Source organism: Rhododendron vialii, chromosome 5a (genome assembly GCF_030253575.1).
Source record: "Rhododendron vialii isolate Sample 1 chromosome 5a, ASM3025357v1".
Taxonomy (NCBI): Eukaryota; Viridiplantae; Streptophyta; class Magnoliopsida; order Ericales; family Ericaceae; genus Rhododendron; species Rhododendron vialii.
Genome location: NC_080561.1, coordinates 33695508 through 33713587, shown reverse-complemented (window position 1 = coordinate 33713587; position 18080 = coordinate 33695508). Strand labels below are relative to the sequence as shown.

At 37.0% G+C, this 18080-nt stretch overlaps 1 protein-coding gene across 2 annotated transcripts; it reads right to left on the bottom strand.

Moving 5' to 3' along the window:
- On the bottom strand, window positions 1-9945 carry LOC131326818 (protein neprosin). Of its 2 annotated transcripts, none has more exons than XM_058359703.1 (7): window positions 9416-9945; window positions 9212-9298; window positions 8453-8737; window positions 4344-4514; window positions 3600-3653; window positions 1175-1321; window positions 1-586 (listed from the first exon to the last, which is right to left on the bottom strand). In XM_058359703.1, the coding sequence occupies exons 1-7, from the start codon at window positions 9629-9631 to the stop codon at window positions 209-211; spliced, it is 1338 nt and encodes a 445-aa protein (XP_058215686.1). In that variant the 5' UTR covers window positions 9632-9945; the 3' UTR covers window positions 1-208. The 2 variants fall into 2 exon arrangements, with proteins under 2 accessions (XP_058215686.1, XP_058215687.1); XM_058359704.1 differs by having other exon boundaries at window positions 8453-8626; window positions 9416-9906.
- Window positions 9946-18080: the final 8135 nt, after the last annotated feature.

Below are 18080 nucleotides of genomic sequence, written 5' to 3'. Positions count from 1 at the left end.
TACCAAATAATGTTATTTCCATACCTGTTTGATGCTAACTTCGGTCTTATATACCGAGTACATGCCTTCCTCACGTTCACGTACGTCATGAACATGCCCCGCCAAAAAATAAATTCGTGGACGTAGCAGAAACAAGAGTGGAAATAGCATTTTTTTACTTCCAAGATTTGACAAAAGAATTCTCTATAGAAACATATATATAGGGTGATCATGGACATTTTGGGTTGTACCCAGGCCCTCCATAGTAGAAGTAGGTGCCCCATGCACCGTTGGAGAAACTCTTGATGTCGTAGCAGTTGACGTTCTCGGCTAGGGTCGATATGCCCTTGGCCGAGGTGAGGCTGTTGTCCGAGTCCACAACCTCGAGATTTCGAAAGTAACTAGCTTTTCCAAAACCTTGTTCAGCAAATTGGCCTGAGCCCATTTGGGTGGTGGTGTGTCGGTTGTTGGCCCGTGAGTTCACCACCTCTCCTCCCCACTCCACCATGGTGGCTCCATCATCTAGGTGCGTGAACAGCTCCGCCGGCCAATATCCTACTAGCGTGCTCTCTCCAAAGCTCATCCACCAATTCCCAAGTTTTGGATCCTGAATCATTCAAATTTGAAATTAGCAAACTTTGAGACCTCGTTAGTGCATACAATGTAGCAAGCTCTGCTAGGATTATTTGCTAATTATGGAAATTTGTCGGTTCGCCAAGATAAGAAATGGTACGAGAAAAATTGTATATGTTACTTGCTTCTATGGTGAATGTTACTACGACACAAGACACTGTAAATTTGTGATATTTGAAATTTTATCCGATACTATTACCTTTTTTTGAAAGAAAAGTAAATGGAAAAATAACTTTTTGCTTGTTTTTCCTTTTTATTTTTATTTTTTTAAAGATTTCCTCCTTAAACTAGGAACCAAACAAAGGAATGAAGAAAAGAAAATTACCATTTACCCCTTCCATTGTCTCATGGGTTTTCATTTATCAAGATGTAGGATATATACATCAAAGGGGATTGTGGGAAAATTATTACTTGATCCTGGAGCACCGCCACGTGGTGCTTCAAAAACTATCAAGTGTGTGGCTCCCACGCAACACAAATATATGGTGGGAAAAAGCACATCGAGTGTCACGTGACGGTGCTATAATCACTCAGGAGATCGGGAGATTGATGTTAATTATACCTTCCAAATGAGGATTGTGATGTCGAATTGGCTGCCTGAAAGTGAGGACACAGGAGAAATGGCAGCCCCAATGGCAATCTTACTGTTGGTCTGGATAAACCCTGAGCAGAGAAGGTTGTAGCACCCTGTTGCTTGGTATGAATCACTCTGTTGTTTGGATCCCATCACAAATAACAATTGGAGGATTTGGTCAGTGATCTGAGTTAATTCAAAAAAAAAAAAAAAAAACTAAATTGATCCATAGTGACACTATACTAAAATAGAAAAGCCACACCGAACTAGTTCTTTCTTCATCGAGCGTCTCTAATGATTTGAGTCAATTTTTTTTTTCACGGCAAAGCTATGTTTTGACTTGCTACAGTATTATTTACAGTATTTATTTTGTCGGAATTTAGCAAGGTTGCTCCAATGGTGCCATCGGAACATGCGTACACCAAATTTCTAGTACAGAGGATTGGAGGGGCCTAATATGGCATAAACACTGGCATGGTACTGTACCTGTCAATTTTCGTGCTTAATGAGCAATTAAATCTGCACCGGCACTACAACCCCATGTACTTGGTCCATTAATTGTACTAGTGTTTCTCATTCGGCTTTCGAGTGAAATTTTTGTCCTACCATGATTGCTGTTAGGCCCCGTTTGATAAAGCTCTTAGGAGATGGAATTGGATTACTAAGCCGAAGGTATTGACAATACTGCGTTTGGTTTTCAAAATTGGTTCGGATTCGTAATCTGTTGGGACGAGGAAGCCGGACTTTAGGGGGTATTAGCAATACCCCGTGAGACTTGGTATTCATAGTCCGAACCCAACCCCTTCTCATTACCAATCCCTTCTATCAATCCAATCCCATCATCTAATCTCATCTCAAATAAACATAATATTAATAATTTCATCATCTAATCTCATCCCAAACAAACATACTCATTATCAATCCGACAACCCCTTCTCATTACCAATCCCAATCCTAATCCCATCTCCTTACGAATCTCATCCATCTATTACTGTTATCAAACGGGGCCTTAGAGCATAGGACGGTCATAAAGTCAAAGACTCCATTAATCGTCTTACCAACAAGTTGACGTTCGACTGGTGGAGGTGGGGGCTGTGGTGGATCGCGTGGTGGTGTTGGGGCTTCTGGTGGTGGTGGCGATGCTAGATCTGATTGTAGTGACGATGGTTGTTTCTTATCTGTTTTAGGGTTTAGGTTTTGAATCTTGGCAGGCTTAACCCATTGTTTTTGGGCTAAGCCTTTTTGGGTCAGGCCCATGTGTTGTTTAAGAGATGTATTTTTTGGGGCCTGGCCCATTGGGAGTGTTTGGGCGTTGTCCAAACAGATCTTTAATTTTCATCCAACTCTTGGTTGGATTTCCTTTTCCCACTCCCATCTTGATGTACCTTTTGTAAAAATTTATGAATAAAACTTTTTTGCCAATAAAAAAAAACAAGTTGATGTGATTTAGCTATTCTTTCAAAAGACCATGTTTCGATGACTCAGGTGTTTGGACTAATTTACGCGTACATCGACTAATTCTCAGAGTCTGATCCAACCACTCACTTGCGAGGATCATTTTGCATTGAGAAAGTTATTATGTTGACATGTTGCTAATATAGTTAAATACTCTCCAAGAGGACATTTATGTTACCGACCTTTTTCTTAAAGTTAACCCTAGCTAATTATGTTGACCAAGGTTCGAGTTCCATGAGGGGTGGAGCTTTGGGGGCTAGGACTATAGATAGCCTCTAGACTAGCTCTCCTATGTTAACTCTAATACCCCCACTAACCCCCTCTAATATATACAATATTGGGAAAAAAAAATATTTAAGTTGACCTTTCCTACAGAGAAAAGGTGAGGTTGACTTCTCTACCATGCTGTTTTTTAACGAGACATACAAACAGTACTATACTTCCTAGTTCCTCCAACAGTTTATGAAACAAATAAAAGCACAAACTAGTGATTACAAAAATATAAAAACAAAAGAATGAACTACATGCTCTCTTTTTTAAACCTGAAGCGGTTGGCCTAGTAGTGTTGGGTCTGGAACTTGGGATTTGCTTATTCCTATTGTCTCAAATTCAATTCTCTTTACCAACAACCAAGTGCGGAATTATGATTATAGATGGGTGGGATATATAGCCTAAGTCAGCTTTGAAAAGAAAAATTATGTGCAAAACTTAACCCAAATAGTAATTTTAACCCAACCCATTTTAGCCTAGGACAGATTACATTATTGATTCCACCCCTTTCCAACAACTCTTGGAGTTGGGGCCGCCTTACCCCCACTCATAAGCATGTGAAACGGCCGTGGGAGGGTCTGTAGGGATTAGTCTGAGGTGTGCGCAAGCTGGTCCGGGACAGTATGGATTACCAAAAAAATAAAATACTTGTAATAAATAAAAAAGTAACAAGGAAGAGAGATCTGACCGTCCAATAAGTGAATAATCTGGGCCTGCTGTCACCATAAAGCTCCGGACTAACCTGACTAGTAGAACAATCAAAACTTCAGAAAATTCAATACCTATATTTAGTGCAAAAATCACTACTAGCAAATTATTTTTTTAAATCTGGTACTTGAATTTATCGGCTCCAACATTTTTACAAAATCAATTTCCATCGAAAATAAAAATATTTTCTCAAATCAGCGGTTCTGCTCAAGTAGTGAGTGCTTTTGGGCTGGCTCATTGGATTTGGAGTTCGAAAACCTAATTTTCCCTTTCCAAGAATATCTAATCTTTAATTTAAGCTGCATAAAGAAAGAAAAAAAAAAGGTGAATTTAATCCGAGCAATTCTTGGGTGTAAATAGGGTATACAGCTGATGTGGTGCCCGACGCGAACATCCAGGCCGTCCAAAAATGCAACCGACGGTCCGGATTGAAAAATAATCCCAATGATTAACCCGTTCCAGAAATCTTCTTAAAAAATAAGTACTTATTTGCAATTTTTAAGCTTAAAAATAATGAGTTTACAAAAATAATTTTTAATTTTTTTTTGTATCATTTAAAAGATCTCATTGAAAATTACAAGTAAGTATTTATTCTTGGTTTTGGAGCAGGAACCCAAACCACCCCAAAATCAAGTATAATAAATAAGAGAAATGCAGTAAAAAAAAATGGAAAAGAAGAGAGTTTTGGGAGGGTGTATGCGGGGACAGGGGAAGGAAGAAGTACCTGCCAGCCAGCTTCGATGCTGTTGAGATCTGAGCCATCGAACGATCCCGAGAGCACCCAAATCTGGGAGAGGCTGAACTCGTTGACTTCTTCTATGGATGGGTCCCACACGTTTATTGTCGCTTTAGCCCCGTACACCTCTTGCGAGGCTCCCGTGTACGCTATCGCATGCTATAAAAACCCACCAAACGTCCAAAAAAATCGTTACTCCTCCACGTCAGCTTCCTCATATTCGCAGAAAAATACTCCACCGTTGGCTGGCATTTTATTTTTCAGAAAGGATACGGGTACACAAAAAAGGGGGTCTGTGCCCGAGGGTACAAATTAATTTGAACCTCGTTTCGGGTTTTCACAAAGATGATTAGAGTCGCCCATTTTCTTCAAAAAACTCCATTCTTTAGGGCTCTTTGAAAAAAGTCAGTTCAATTGGACGTCGCTAACGGTGTTTAATTATCATTCAACTTTTGCCTCAGAATTAAACCTTAAATTATGGGACAAATTTGAATGTTTGGTAAACGTCTTTAACGGTATCCGATTCAGTTAATTTTTTACAAAAATTCTAATAAAATATTTTAAACGAAACGAGCATTTTTACGAGATCCGAAACAGGACCCCTAAGGTGATAAGTACGCACGGGTAAAAGTTGGACCAAAGAAAATGGCATTGCAACTGGAATAAACACTCAATTTTGAAAATGGCACATTAACCCTACGTGGGTCCACTGGCATAAAATTAAGTGCCAAGTCATGCCACCACGTGGTGGTCCACTGAATAAACTTCTCTGAGGGCCTACAGGTACAATCATCTTCTTCTGGAAAAATTAAAAACAGATGAAATACAGTAAAATAAAATAAAAATAAAAATGCAAGTGAGCAATCAATTGCGGGGACCAGCAGTGCAATAAAATCGTCTAAAGGGGTAGAATCGTTTAAAGTTTAATTAATCCCTTACGAGATATAGTAAATTCAAAAGAAAATGGGTGACACCGTGACAGTGTGACAGTACCCATTATGAAATAAGTTCTATACTCCTACCGACGAAAGAAGAATTCTTTTAGACCCCGTTCCAGAACGGGTTTAAGAACTTATTTTTTATCTAATAATAAGACATGTTTCATAAAAGGGTAAATAAATATTTACTTTTTAAGAAGACAATTTGAAACTTAAAAATTATGTGCTTACGCAAATAATTTTTCATCAATATAGCTCTTGTTTGATAGATCTCATTGAGATCTTTAATATGATGCAAAAAAAATTAAAAAATTATTTTTTATTTACATTATTTTTTGAGTTTGAAAATATGAAATAAACTGCTTATTTGGACTTTGTGGAACAATCTTTCGTATTTTTCTTTGAGAAGTTCCAAAATAAGTACTTATTTTTTAAGAAGATTTCTGAAACGGGGTCTTAACTTTTATAAATAAATAAAAAAAGCTCACTTCCCCCCCCCCCCCCCCCCCCCCCCCCCCCCCCCCTTTTTTTTTTTTTTTTTGGAGTTTTTCGTTATTATTCAAACTTTAAAAAAGTGGAGTCACGAAAGGAAAAAAATTAAGATCAAACTTTAAATAAAATCTGCAAAAGTCACAATAATTCAAAAAATCCACCTATTGTTGTCTTTAGTGAACTCTTTTTAATTTTTTGTCTCAATAGTTTACTTTTCCTTATTCCTCATACAGGACGAGTAAATAATTCAAAAAAAAAAATTTGACACGAAAATAATAAATAAAAATAGGTCAATAAATAACCCAAAAATAACATAGTCAAACTCACCCTCTCAGTGTTTAGTTTGCCTCAATAGTCAGTTGTATTTTAAATGCTCTGACTTGTCAAAGGATTCCATGATTTGAACTTCGAACATGTAATTTTACCTAGGGAATGTAGAATGCTATTTTTTAATACTTGCTGATTTATGAACATCTTTTTTTTTATATTCTTATTTATGGAGTATAATATTATGAACTTATTTATTTATTTGGACACAAAATCATATACAAGGGGAAGACAATTCTATATATAGAAGTTGAATGAAGTCGATGGCACGATGGAACTTGTTAAATACGTGTTAAAGCCGGTTTTTTGGACTTTATTTTGAATATTTCAAAAAATATTTGGGTAAAGGTCATGTTTAGGTAAAAAATAATTCACAAAAATTAGGTGCAAATTAATGCGAATTTTTTTTAAATAAAGACAAAACAAAAAAAGCAAAATCTTAACGGAACTCAACCTCGGGAATAGATAGCAAAATATGAGGTTTCAATCTCAAGAACTTTTACCATTTTTTTCAACTGAAATTCAAAGTTTTTAAGTAAAAACCTTCTAAATCTACTTGCGATCCGCTCCTTGATTTCAAACCTATACCACAACTCAAATTCTTACTTAGATAAAGAGAGGCTCAAATTTCACAAGCATATTTTCCCTCCCAATTTTACAATTGGGTCATGAATGAATGAAGCTTTTACTCAAATTTATATTTTGATTTGGGTTTACCCATTGGCGTGTTTCATAGTACCAAATGAAGCTTTTACTCAAACTTACGCTCTTACACCACCCCTAGTATGTACCGCTATTAATACATGCGAAATAGAGAACCTCTTGCAGTATTCATTTTAACCCAAATGTGGGACTAAAATAAAAGGCGAATATATATATATATTTGCATTTTTTTTTGTGGCATTTTCGTTTATCTTAGGAGTATGACACGCCATAAAGTACATAGCATTAAACTAGATGCCGCGCAAAAAAAAAAAAAAATGCACGTAGCATTAAAGATGGTAAGAAATTAAACATAGTTACACGATTTATTAAGCCGTCCTAACATAATGCCATTGCCAAAAATGGATTTGCTTCAATATTGTCATTAAAAGATGCCGGTAGGGTACCACGTGCGTGGTACACTCAAGGATGGGATCAGGGGGGGTCTAGTGGCGGCGACCGCCACGACTAAAATTTTAAAAAATACAATTATTATATGTAAAAAAAAAAATTTATGCCAAACTTATATAGTCTCGTCACTACTAGATTTTTTTTAGTATACATTTCGCCACTGCTAGGATAAAATTTTGGTTCCGTCCTTGGGTACACTGATGGCAATTCGGACCGTCCCACGAATAAATCCGGGCCGTTGGATCACCGTTTGGACAATCCTAATCGTTGACGGATTTTGCTACGTGGTACCTGACACCCAAAAACTTTTCTTATAGGAGTATTTGCTCAATTAGTTGAAGGCACAACTGCCATTAGTTGTCACCGTTTAATCAATAGTTGGATCAAAAAGCAATAAAGATCTACAACATGGATGCCTCGATGCGGATGTAACAGGTTTAATTTTCAAATTCATTTCTGGTGTCAAATTTGCCCGATTTTCTTTTAGCCCCACTTAGGCCCGTTCTGCTAAAAAAAAAAACGAAAAAAAAAGTACTTTAAAGATAAAAACTTTAGTGAAACGGGGCCTAATAAAATCTGCGTTGTGCCTAATAAAAACACCACATTATTTCTTTATATACACTCCTTGTACGGTATCGACCCCATCCCCTTGAATCGGTAAGGTAATAATTTTAATATTTGCATAGAAATACATAAATTTGCCAAGAAAAATTCATAATGTTTTGCTTGAAAATTTATAACATATCCAAAACTCATAACATGCAAATTTACAATTGACGAATTTTTTTTTGGATTTATGTGCAAATGTACTTACTAAATTGTGTAATGCAGTATTTCCCTTCATTATTATTATTTTTTTAATTCCTTGTTACTGATATTGTGCAGTGAAGTTATTTCGTATAGGAAGTAACCAATCACATGGACTCAACTAAACACTGACTGAAAAAAAAAAAACAAAACACATGTTCGGCCAAGAGGACTTGAGAAAACAAATAAGTACTTGTCCTCTTGAGGTCGTATTTTTGAATTACAAGGAGGCCAGCCAAACATTCCAAACGGGGCCATTCAAGGGTTTGTTCGGTTGTTAACTTCGACACCCCGAACTAGTTGAGGCATGCGCAAGCTGGCCCAGACATTCGATACTCATAAAAAAAGGGTAAAAAAGAAGCTTAGAAAAAAGAAAAAAAAAACAGGTGAGAAATTAAAAGATATAGGTAGCAAGCATACCTCATGGCCATTACCACTAACCACATCTGGTGCATTAATTTGCCTGCCACCACCATTTTTAATTAATGGTGTTTTCACTTGCTTCTTCCCAAAGTCATACAAGGACTTGGCCCTCAGCACATCGTCCACCGTGCTCCGCCGTATCGGCACCGTCCCCTTCGGACACCTCTCCCCCTTTTGGTGCCACGTCTGCCATGCAACCATCCCCTCTCTAGTTGTGTTGTTGGAGCCATTTTCCTCCTCTCTCTTCAATGTTTTTGATTTAGGCCTTTCTGGTGGATGTCTCTGTAATATACAATAATCAATAAATTCCTTTTGTCGCCGATCAAAAACATAATAATAATAATATACATATTTCATCACAAGGGTCCTATTGAAGGGGCTGTCAATAAACTGCTAGTTGAAAAACGGAAAAACACACGCTCCAGTACACTTTTAAACACTTTTCGATGCAAATTTTGAAAACTCTAGAACATTTTTTACACTGTTTTTTTACCATATATTGTTCCAGTGAGCTGTATTTTTCCTTCATCACAAAGGGACTCCACATTTACACCAATCAAGAAAATGAAGTAGTTGGTAGTTGAGACCATTCAATTGAAACCCAAGAACATATAGAGGCTTTTTTTTTTGGGCAACTTTCTCTCACGAAATGGAAACATTAATAACATGAGAGAGAGAGAGAGAGAGAGAGAGAGAGAGAGAGAGAGAGAGAGAGAGAGAGAGAGAGAGAGAGAGAGTCTTGTTTGACTTTTGTACCTGGATCTTGTGATTCTTGAGGAGAGGGTGATCCAAAGCTGGCTGTTTTCTCTTATGAACACAATCGATAACATCTCCATCTGGGCTCTGAGAAAGATCAAACCATATATACCATTAAAAATACCCAACTAATCAAGAAACCAAAAATCAAATAAAAAAAACTAAAAAACCTAATTGATTCATCTATATATACACATTCAGTACCTCAATGGTGAAGACAGGAGGCTTGTTGATCTTCTCCAAGTGCCTCTGAATCCTGGAGAGTCTCAAGCTTCCAACTCTCCTCGTATGCTTGGTGTAATTCAAACCCACAACTAGTTTTCCAGAGAAAATGGCAGAGGAGGAGAGGAAATGGAGAAGGAGAAGAAGAAGATGCAGAGTTGAAACCCCTCTCTTCCTTTTAATGACAGTAATGCCCATGTCGTTGCATTCAGTGCCAACAACGAAAGGAGCAGAGACAGAACAAACAAACCATCACCATTACTGGCAAAGAACAAACTTCACGATGGAAGAAATCACAGAGGCCCCTTAATAGCTAGCTTTATTTAGCCCCTCCCCCCCCTAGCTAGCACTTACACGCCCAATATTGAAGAAAAGGGAACCCAGAAAATGACTGGTAATTAATCACAAATGAAAGTTACCACCACGCCTCCTCTCTCTCTCTCTCTCTCTCTCTCTCTCTCTCTCTCTCTCTCTCATATGTGAGAGAGTGTTTGTAAATAAATGTTCACTAGAAATAGAAAATGGAAACCAGAAAATGACTAGGGGTTGTTTGGTTCCCTAATTTTCAGCTTCTCATTATCTCCTTTTCCAATTTTGGGTGTTTGGTTAGCTATTTTCGAAGAGATTGTTTTGTTTTCGGCTGTGCTATAAATAACCTGTTTACAGTACAAACCGATCACAGTTGTTCAAAAGTGTTCTGGATAGTCCAGATTTTGATGAAACTTTTTCGGAGATCCGAAAAAATTTCATTAACATGCGGACCATCCAAAGCACTTTTAAACGGTCACGATTGAGTGCTGTGTTTACAGCACAACCGAGAACAAGTTTTTCTCATTTTCGAAACCCATTTTCGTAGCACTCATTTGATGTTTTTGGGTTTAGAGAAGAGAAGTAAGAAGTACAGTAGCTAGGGAGAGAGAGAGGAGCTTTTTGGCTTCTTTTTTTTTTTTATTATTATTTTGGTAAACAAAAAGATCTACAGAATTTATTCTACACATATCTCTCAAACAATAATTATATTACAAAATACATTCTGTATACATCTCCCAAACACGTTGCCATATTCAAAACACATTTTGACAAAAAGTCAAAAAGTCAATAACCAAAATGTATAAACCCAAAAGGTAGGGTAACTAAAACACCCCATATGTGCATTTCCGCTACATTATTGAATTCGAGAAACTGACTATGTGCGTTTACACTTTATTATCGGATTATAGGTTAATGTAAATAGTCAAGTTGATTCCACTAATAATATTTTAGTCGATAAAAATGAGAAGAACGATTTATCTAAAAATCCATGAAACATGAGTTTTAGTCCATTTAATTTAACATAAACGCCCTCTCTTCTTTGTCTCTCGTCTCTTCTTTGTCTCTCTCTCTCTCTCACATAGTACACATATGTGAGAGTGTGTGCAGGGTAAATAAATGTTCAGATGGGGAGGTGGGTGGAGAGGTAATTAATTAAGCTGAGCGCAGAAGTATAGTACCCCAAAGAGTTTCAGCATCATCATCATCATCATCATCATTAATATTGCCTGCAATGTACATGGGATTTGTATCTAACAATCACTGTTGAAATTCTTGTACGTATTTATGGGGTTACTTGCACCAGCTAGCAAAGAAAGAAAGAAAGATAGCAGAGAGAGAGAAAGAGAGAGAGAGAGAGACCAGTGGGGGAAGATGTTCATTCAAGGCGGTATAAAAACCCAGACCTACCCCCATAATTCAACACACACAGATAGACAAAACGTTTATTACACAAACAACCCACATTTTCTCTATAATAGAAGTAGTATAAATCATTACAATCTCATTAAAAGGGATGTTTATAGGAATTTTACGATATCTATATGGGTATTACCCGTGTTATATCGGATTTTTACTTTCTCTTTTTTAAATAACTAAGGTGTCCACCAACGGGCTTTATAGTCCAACGACACTTTCGACAATTTACTAGATATCAAGTAGTTTTTTGAATTTATGAAAAAAACTTTGAAAATTTGTTCTGAAAAAGATAATATTATTTTTAAATTCTCGTTTTGCGAATCCGACAAACTTTTTGAGGAGAAGGTTAGTATTAATTTGAGTAGACATTATACCACAATTAACATGCAGAACTCATATGACTAGCTATTTCTTTGTGTCTTTCAATAAAAACTGATATACTAGTAGTATATGTTAGTATCATCTAACTCACGTAGGTTTTCTCAACGACAATTTAAAAACATAAGTCAAATCTTGTTTCTAAATATATATAGGGACCGCTGATGTAATTCACTCTCTCTCTCTCTCTCTCTCCATGTATATATGTATATATATACGTAGATAATTTTTTACGCAATATCGGCCGTTCGTTTCGGTTTTAGACGGTCCGGATGTTAATAAAAAAATTTTTGGAAAATCTGTACCGTTCAAAACCGAAACAAACGCGCGAGATTGAGTCACGATATCCTGTTTTCGGAAACTCTGTGAATAAGTTTCTCTCACATACATACGTATTCGACATATCTAACTGTGGCACCACACATACCTTGGCAATTAATATTTCCCCGGCCTTCTTGAAACCGCTCAGTCTCACCCTCAACTTTGGTTTGGAGTTTTCTTTGCTTCTCAGTCTCTCAACCTTTCTTTCTCTTTCTTTAGTCCCAAGTTGCACGCAATAACCGGCCGGGCTTTATTAGTACTACTAGTAGTTTCTACCACCAGCACGTGCCGCTGCCACGTGCCATTTTCTCTACCAATATTCATGCATTTTAGTTGGTGTATGACAAAACGTACCCATGAATAAATACTCCTGCATTTCCCATTCTTTAAGGTTCATTCAAATCCGATTGATTTTCACCAGCCCATCATGTGCATGTACTTAAAAGAAAGGAAAAGTCTTAAACCACACCCAAATTTACACGCTCAAATACACATATATTTGCAAAGGATAGTGATTTTGGTACTCCAAAAATTGATAGAGGGGCTCCAAAACTGAACTGTGTTGCTATACAAAACGACGTCGTTTTTGGAGCCCCTCCATCAATTTTTGGAGTGCTAAAATCAATTTCCATTTGCAAAGTCAAAGTGTGTGTATTTGAGTGTTGTTCTAGCATTGTTAGTTAAGAAAGCAAGAAGTCTAATGTCACCGCACACTTCCATCGCATAAGTCCATCGCACGTTTAGTGGAGCTCACTCCGGGCCCAACTTCTCAATTTCGTCCTTACGAATTCAAAAAACATATCTACTGATATATGTTGGAGCTGATTTTTTACATGGTCCCATAATTTTTTTTAAAAAATTTATGGGTAATTTTCTGTATTTTTGTGAGCCCCACTAGGCGTGCGGTGGAAGTGTGGTGCCCCATAGCGTAGTTGTTCAAACGGATATCAGAAGGTATGCATTCAGAAAACATACCTGCCGATATCCATTAGAGCTGATTTTTTACATGGCCTCATAAAAAAATTCTTTTAAAATTTATTGGTATTTTTTTTTGTATTTTTGTGAGGTCTGGAGTGAGCCCCACTATGCGTGCGGTGCCAGTGAATTTATGTGGTGGAAGTGTATGGTACAGATGACCTAGCTGTCCGTCGTACACGGATCGTTTCCAAAAATGATACACAATAATTCAAATACAACACCAAATATAACCTCTCACATACATGTGGGCTCCACACACACTACTATGTGTTGGCCCCATATGTATGTAAGAGATTGTATAAGTTGTTGTGTTTGAATTGTTGTGTGAGTAGCATTGTTGGATCGTTTCGGTAGAAAAAGCTCTGCAGCTATATATATATATATAATATACGTATAGAAGAATTAACTTTATTAGACACGTATTGGACTTTCAACTTGACTTTAAATTTCTAATAAAACCTCGACAAGTCCCATTTTTGTGTGTGAAAATGATGGAAATAATAAGAATATGATTTAAGTTATATGCTTGGTGATGCATGTTTTTAGTTGGAGCCTTATTTTTATATCTTATTTATATTATAATAATAACAATATGAAAAGGTTAACACATGTTCAATAGTACTTCCAACATGCTGAAATTTTCAAAAATTAATTATGTGTCGGATTATCGGTATCTTTTTTTTTTTAAATAGCAAAAAAGAAATTTATTAATCTTTGGAAACAAATTATAAAGATTCAAAGGATTCAAAGCACCAGACATCAAAGCAGAGCAATTGCGAACCCACAAAATAAGGTCACCCTCTTACTACAATAACCATATGCCGCCCGAAATTGGAAGGGAAAAATAACCACCCGAGGATGGCAAGAAGCCAACCAAGGATTGTTGTGCTCTATGTTGTCGGGTGCCCATAGTTTAGAGGTCTGGTTGGTGTGGATGTAAAAGGCCTGTTGTGGTGGTCAGATCTTGTGGGCAGTGGTTTGGTTTGCTGACGCGGTGGTTGGCTGCTTGGTGGTGCTGCGGTGATTGATAGATCTGTTTTAGGTTAGGGATGGGTTTTGTGTGTTACAGGCGATGCATGGTGTGGCGATTTAGACGTGTTTGCCTTGCAGCCGGTGCCTCTCCGTGCGTTTTTGGGATGTGCGACATATGGCGGGTTCACGACGTTTTAGTGCTTTGCGACGGTGGTGGCTTGGCATCCGGTTTCTAAATCTGGGCTTTTGGTTTGGGTTTTTTTGGGCTTACTTGTTGGGCTTTTGCCCTTTACTTGGGCTTTCAGGCCTTTTGTGGTGTTGGGCTGCGTCCCACTTGCGCTGTACTGTTTCATCTGGGCTTATGGCTTCTTAGTTGCTGGGCTCTGTCCCTTGGGATGTCTCTTTGGCTGGCTCCTTGTCAATCAAATGCTTGGGTTTCGGATGAGCACTTGTTGTCCTTTTTCTTGTTCCTTTTGGTCTTTGTATCCACTTTCAAAGATTAATAAAAAATTTCGCAGCTAAAAAAAGAAAAAGAAAAAGAAGCCAACCAAGGCATAAAATCCCAAATAACACCACACCTGAGACACCCCTGAGATGACAAAAGATCCACTACTACAATAATAGATAAATGCCACACCAAGGAGGTTCACAAACATCATGGTGTTAGTAAAAGTATGATAAAAAATTGTAAGCTAAACGTTTAATCTCAATTTAAGTCAAAAGCTGAGATAAAAAGTGGCGCTTAGTATATTTTATCCCAGTTCTTTAAAAACTGTGATTGTAGATAAAAGTCCTCGTTCTCGTGGTGAGATAAAAGACTGAAACCTTAAAAAGACCTCACTCTTATGGTGTGATAAAAGACTAACATGCAAAAAAGAGTGAGATAAAAGACCTCGCTCTTTTGGCTAGATAAAAGACCTAAAAAAAATTTCACTCTTGTGGCGTGATGAAACACTGATGCGCAAAAAAAGTGTGAGGACACTCACCTAGATAATACAAATACGATTATATGTTATGGTATAATGAATAATTTAGTCATTTTATAAATCTTTTTAAGAAAATTTCGATCACTTGCTGACTTAAGGAGTCATAAAAACGACTCGTTTTGACAATTCGACGGTACCTTCTAGACAACCTTGTGGATAGCCTAGAAATGATTTTCGAACTATTTAAATTGAACTAGTTCAGGAATTCAGTATTGAAGGTAGAATGTCGCCCAATTCTGACTGACATTGCATATCGACTACGAATTAGACCGCAAGCACGTTTCAAAGTCAAGAGGCTTGCTGGATTAAAATTTCGAAGTTTTGGATTTTTCCTTAGAATTCTGAGGGTAGGACGATTCTTAAAATTTTCTAATTAGACTAGGACGCAAATTTCGTATTTTTCTGAGATCGAATCCCGGACAGTTTTCGTAAGCGCGCACATCTACGCACCGAACTTTTGCATGGCTAAGTGGCAAGAATGAAACATATGTCCAAGTATAGGACACATGTCATAATCCACCCACCATTTCTCTTGCCTATAAATAGGATTGACTTACATGCTTGTGATATTTTACAAAACAAAACAAAAAAAAAAAACAGAGAGAGAGAAGGCCGAGAGTGAGAGAGAGCTAAGGAGGAGAGAGAGAAGCTCATTTGAGCTTAGGTACAGCTCACCCTTACTATTTTCTAACTTGTTTTGATGAATCTTGGCTGATTTGGTTTGCATGCAAGCCAAATAGGATGCTAAGACATGTTGTAGTTCTAAGACAGATTTTCTGAGCTTCAGTTTTTGCCGTTTTTGACCTTTTTAAACCACGAATTTTTACTGGGTCCCTTCAAGTAAGTTGTAGATCTTTTTGTTGGAAAGATTTGGCCGCTGGAATCAACTAAAATGGATTTATGATGAATTAGTTATGGTTTTTTTTCTACAAGCTGTCCAGTATAGGACGAATCTGGAAATACACCTTTTGTTTTGAGTTTTATGCTTTTGTTTTGCAAAGAGGGTCACTATATTATTTTCTCTAGAGTTACATCTATGGGTTAGTTAACTTTAGGGACTATTTGATTGGATTAAAAATGAGTGAGTTATACTCTTTTTGTTAAAAGCTAGGTAGCATTTTTTCCTATTTTGAGTAGTTTGGGGTCATTTTTGTGAAATTTTATATTATGAACTGATTTTCTCCGAATTTTCAAGAATTAATTGAACATTTTACTTTTGAGATCAGAACCTAAATTTTGATTCTTAGTCTCAAATAAATTATGATATTGCATTTGGTTAAGCCGTTAAGCTGTCGGTTTTAAAACTAGTCTAGAATTTTGTTATATGTATACAAATTACTTGTGCCTTTGCATGCCTTAACTCTTTTCATTCTTTTCTTTATGTTGAGTTGTATTATGAATTTTTAAGTTGGTTGCTTAAGTCGGGTATGTCGTTTGGCGATAAATTAGACATACGGTACCAAGAATGAACTCCGACATCTCCTACTGAAAAAGTTTTCTATCATCCTAAAATAATGCATGCACAAGATTTGACATAGTGTGGCATGAAATTTATGTTATATACCAAAATATTTACAAAAAAAGAAAAAGAAAGGGAGTTTAAGTTACCATTTTGCCCTTGGGCCGTTTTGTGCCTAAACTACCATTTTCATGTATTAACCGGTGAAGTTAATCTTTTATGTTAATTTTCTTTGAATTCTTACTTTTGGATCAGATTTTCATTAGTTTAATTTAGTTGATTAAAGTAGTTTGAGTCTACTATATTAAGGTTAATAGACTATTTTACTCTTTGGGAAGTAATTATATTTTTATACTTATTCTTTTTGACTAATTTCTTTTCTTTTGACATTTAACGTCTTAGTTGGTCGGTGTTTGACTTTGGTTTTACTTTATGTTTAGGTTCGGGTGTGCAAGGGTGAACCAGTAGGACGCGTCTAGCCTTAGCTACGTTGGCAAGATGAGAGGTGAAACATGCGAGGCTGATTTAGTATGCAATCCATCGGGTATCTTCACTGACTTTTTGTCTTCACCTTGCTTCTCTTGAATCTCATCATGAATCCTAGGTTGTGCAGTAATTGTTGCGCAGAATGCACTCATTCCTGCGGTAACTACTTCTACCTCCAACTGATTCATCTCTTTTAGTAACACCGGTTGAGCGGTTAGTAATTTGTTCAATTGACCTGTCGCCTTACGACTCAAGGCATTTACAACCACGTTCGCTTTTCTGGGATGATAGTTGATGTTGACATGATAATCCTTAATTAGTTTCAACCATCTTTGTTGTCTTAGATTCAACTCCTTCTGAGTGAAAAATGTACTTCAAACTTTGGTGATCCATGTAAATCTCAAATTCTACCCCATATAAATAGTGTCTTCAGATTTTCAATGTGAAAATGACTGCTGCTAACTCTAGGTCATGGGTAGGGTAATTCTTCTCATGTGGTTTCAACTGCATGGAAGCATACGCTAGTACCTTCCCGTGTTGCATCAACACACATTCTAAGCCTAAACATGATGCATCACTATAGATTGCAAATCCTTCTACTCCATTCGGCAATGCGAGTACTAGTGCAGTCGTTAATCTCTTCTTTAATTCTTGGAAACACTCTTCTCACTTGTCAGTTCATACAAATGGTTTGACCTTTCGTGTCAATTCGGTCATAGGCACGGAAATTTTCGAAAAGTCTAGCACGAATCTACGATAATACCCTGCTAGCCCTAAAAAGCTTCGAACTTCTGTTGTAGTGGTTGGTCTCAGCCAGTTTTGTATGCCTTCAATCTTATCTGGGTCCATAGATATCCCATCTCCTCCAATTATATGCCCTAAAAACATTACACTCTTTAGCCAGAATTCACATTTCTTGAATTTGGTATACAACCTCTTCTCCCGTAGTGTCTCTAAAACAATCTACAAGTGTTTTGCATGTTGCTCCTCATCTTTCGAGTAAATCAGAATATCATCAATGAAAATGATAACGAAATCATCAAGATACTTTGAAAACACTCGATTCATCAAATCCATGAAAGCTGCAAGTGCGTTCGTCACCCTAAATGGCATAACCAAAAATTCATAGTGGCCGTATCGAGTACAAAAAGCAATTTTCTCCACATCTTCCTTATTCACCTTCAATTGATGATATTCTGAGCTTACATCGATATTTGAGAAAACTCCAACTCCTTGTAGTTGATCGAATAGATCATCAATCTGAGGTAGCGGATACTTGTTCTTGATCGTGACATTGTTAAGTTCTTGATAATCGATGCACAACCTCATAGTTTCATCT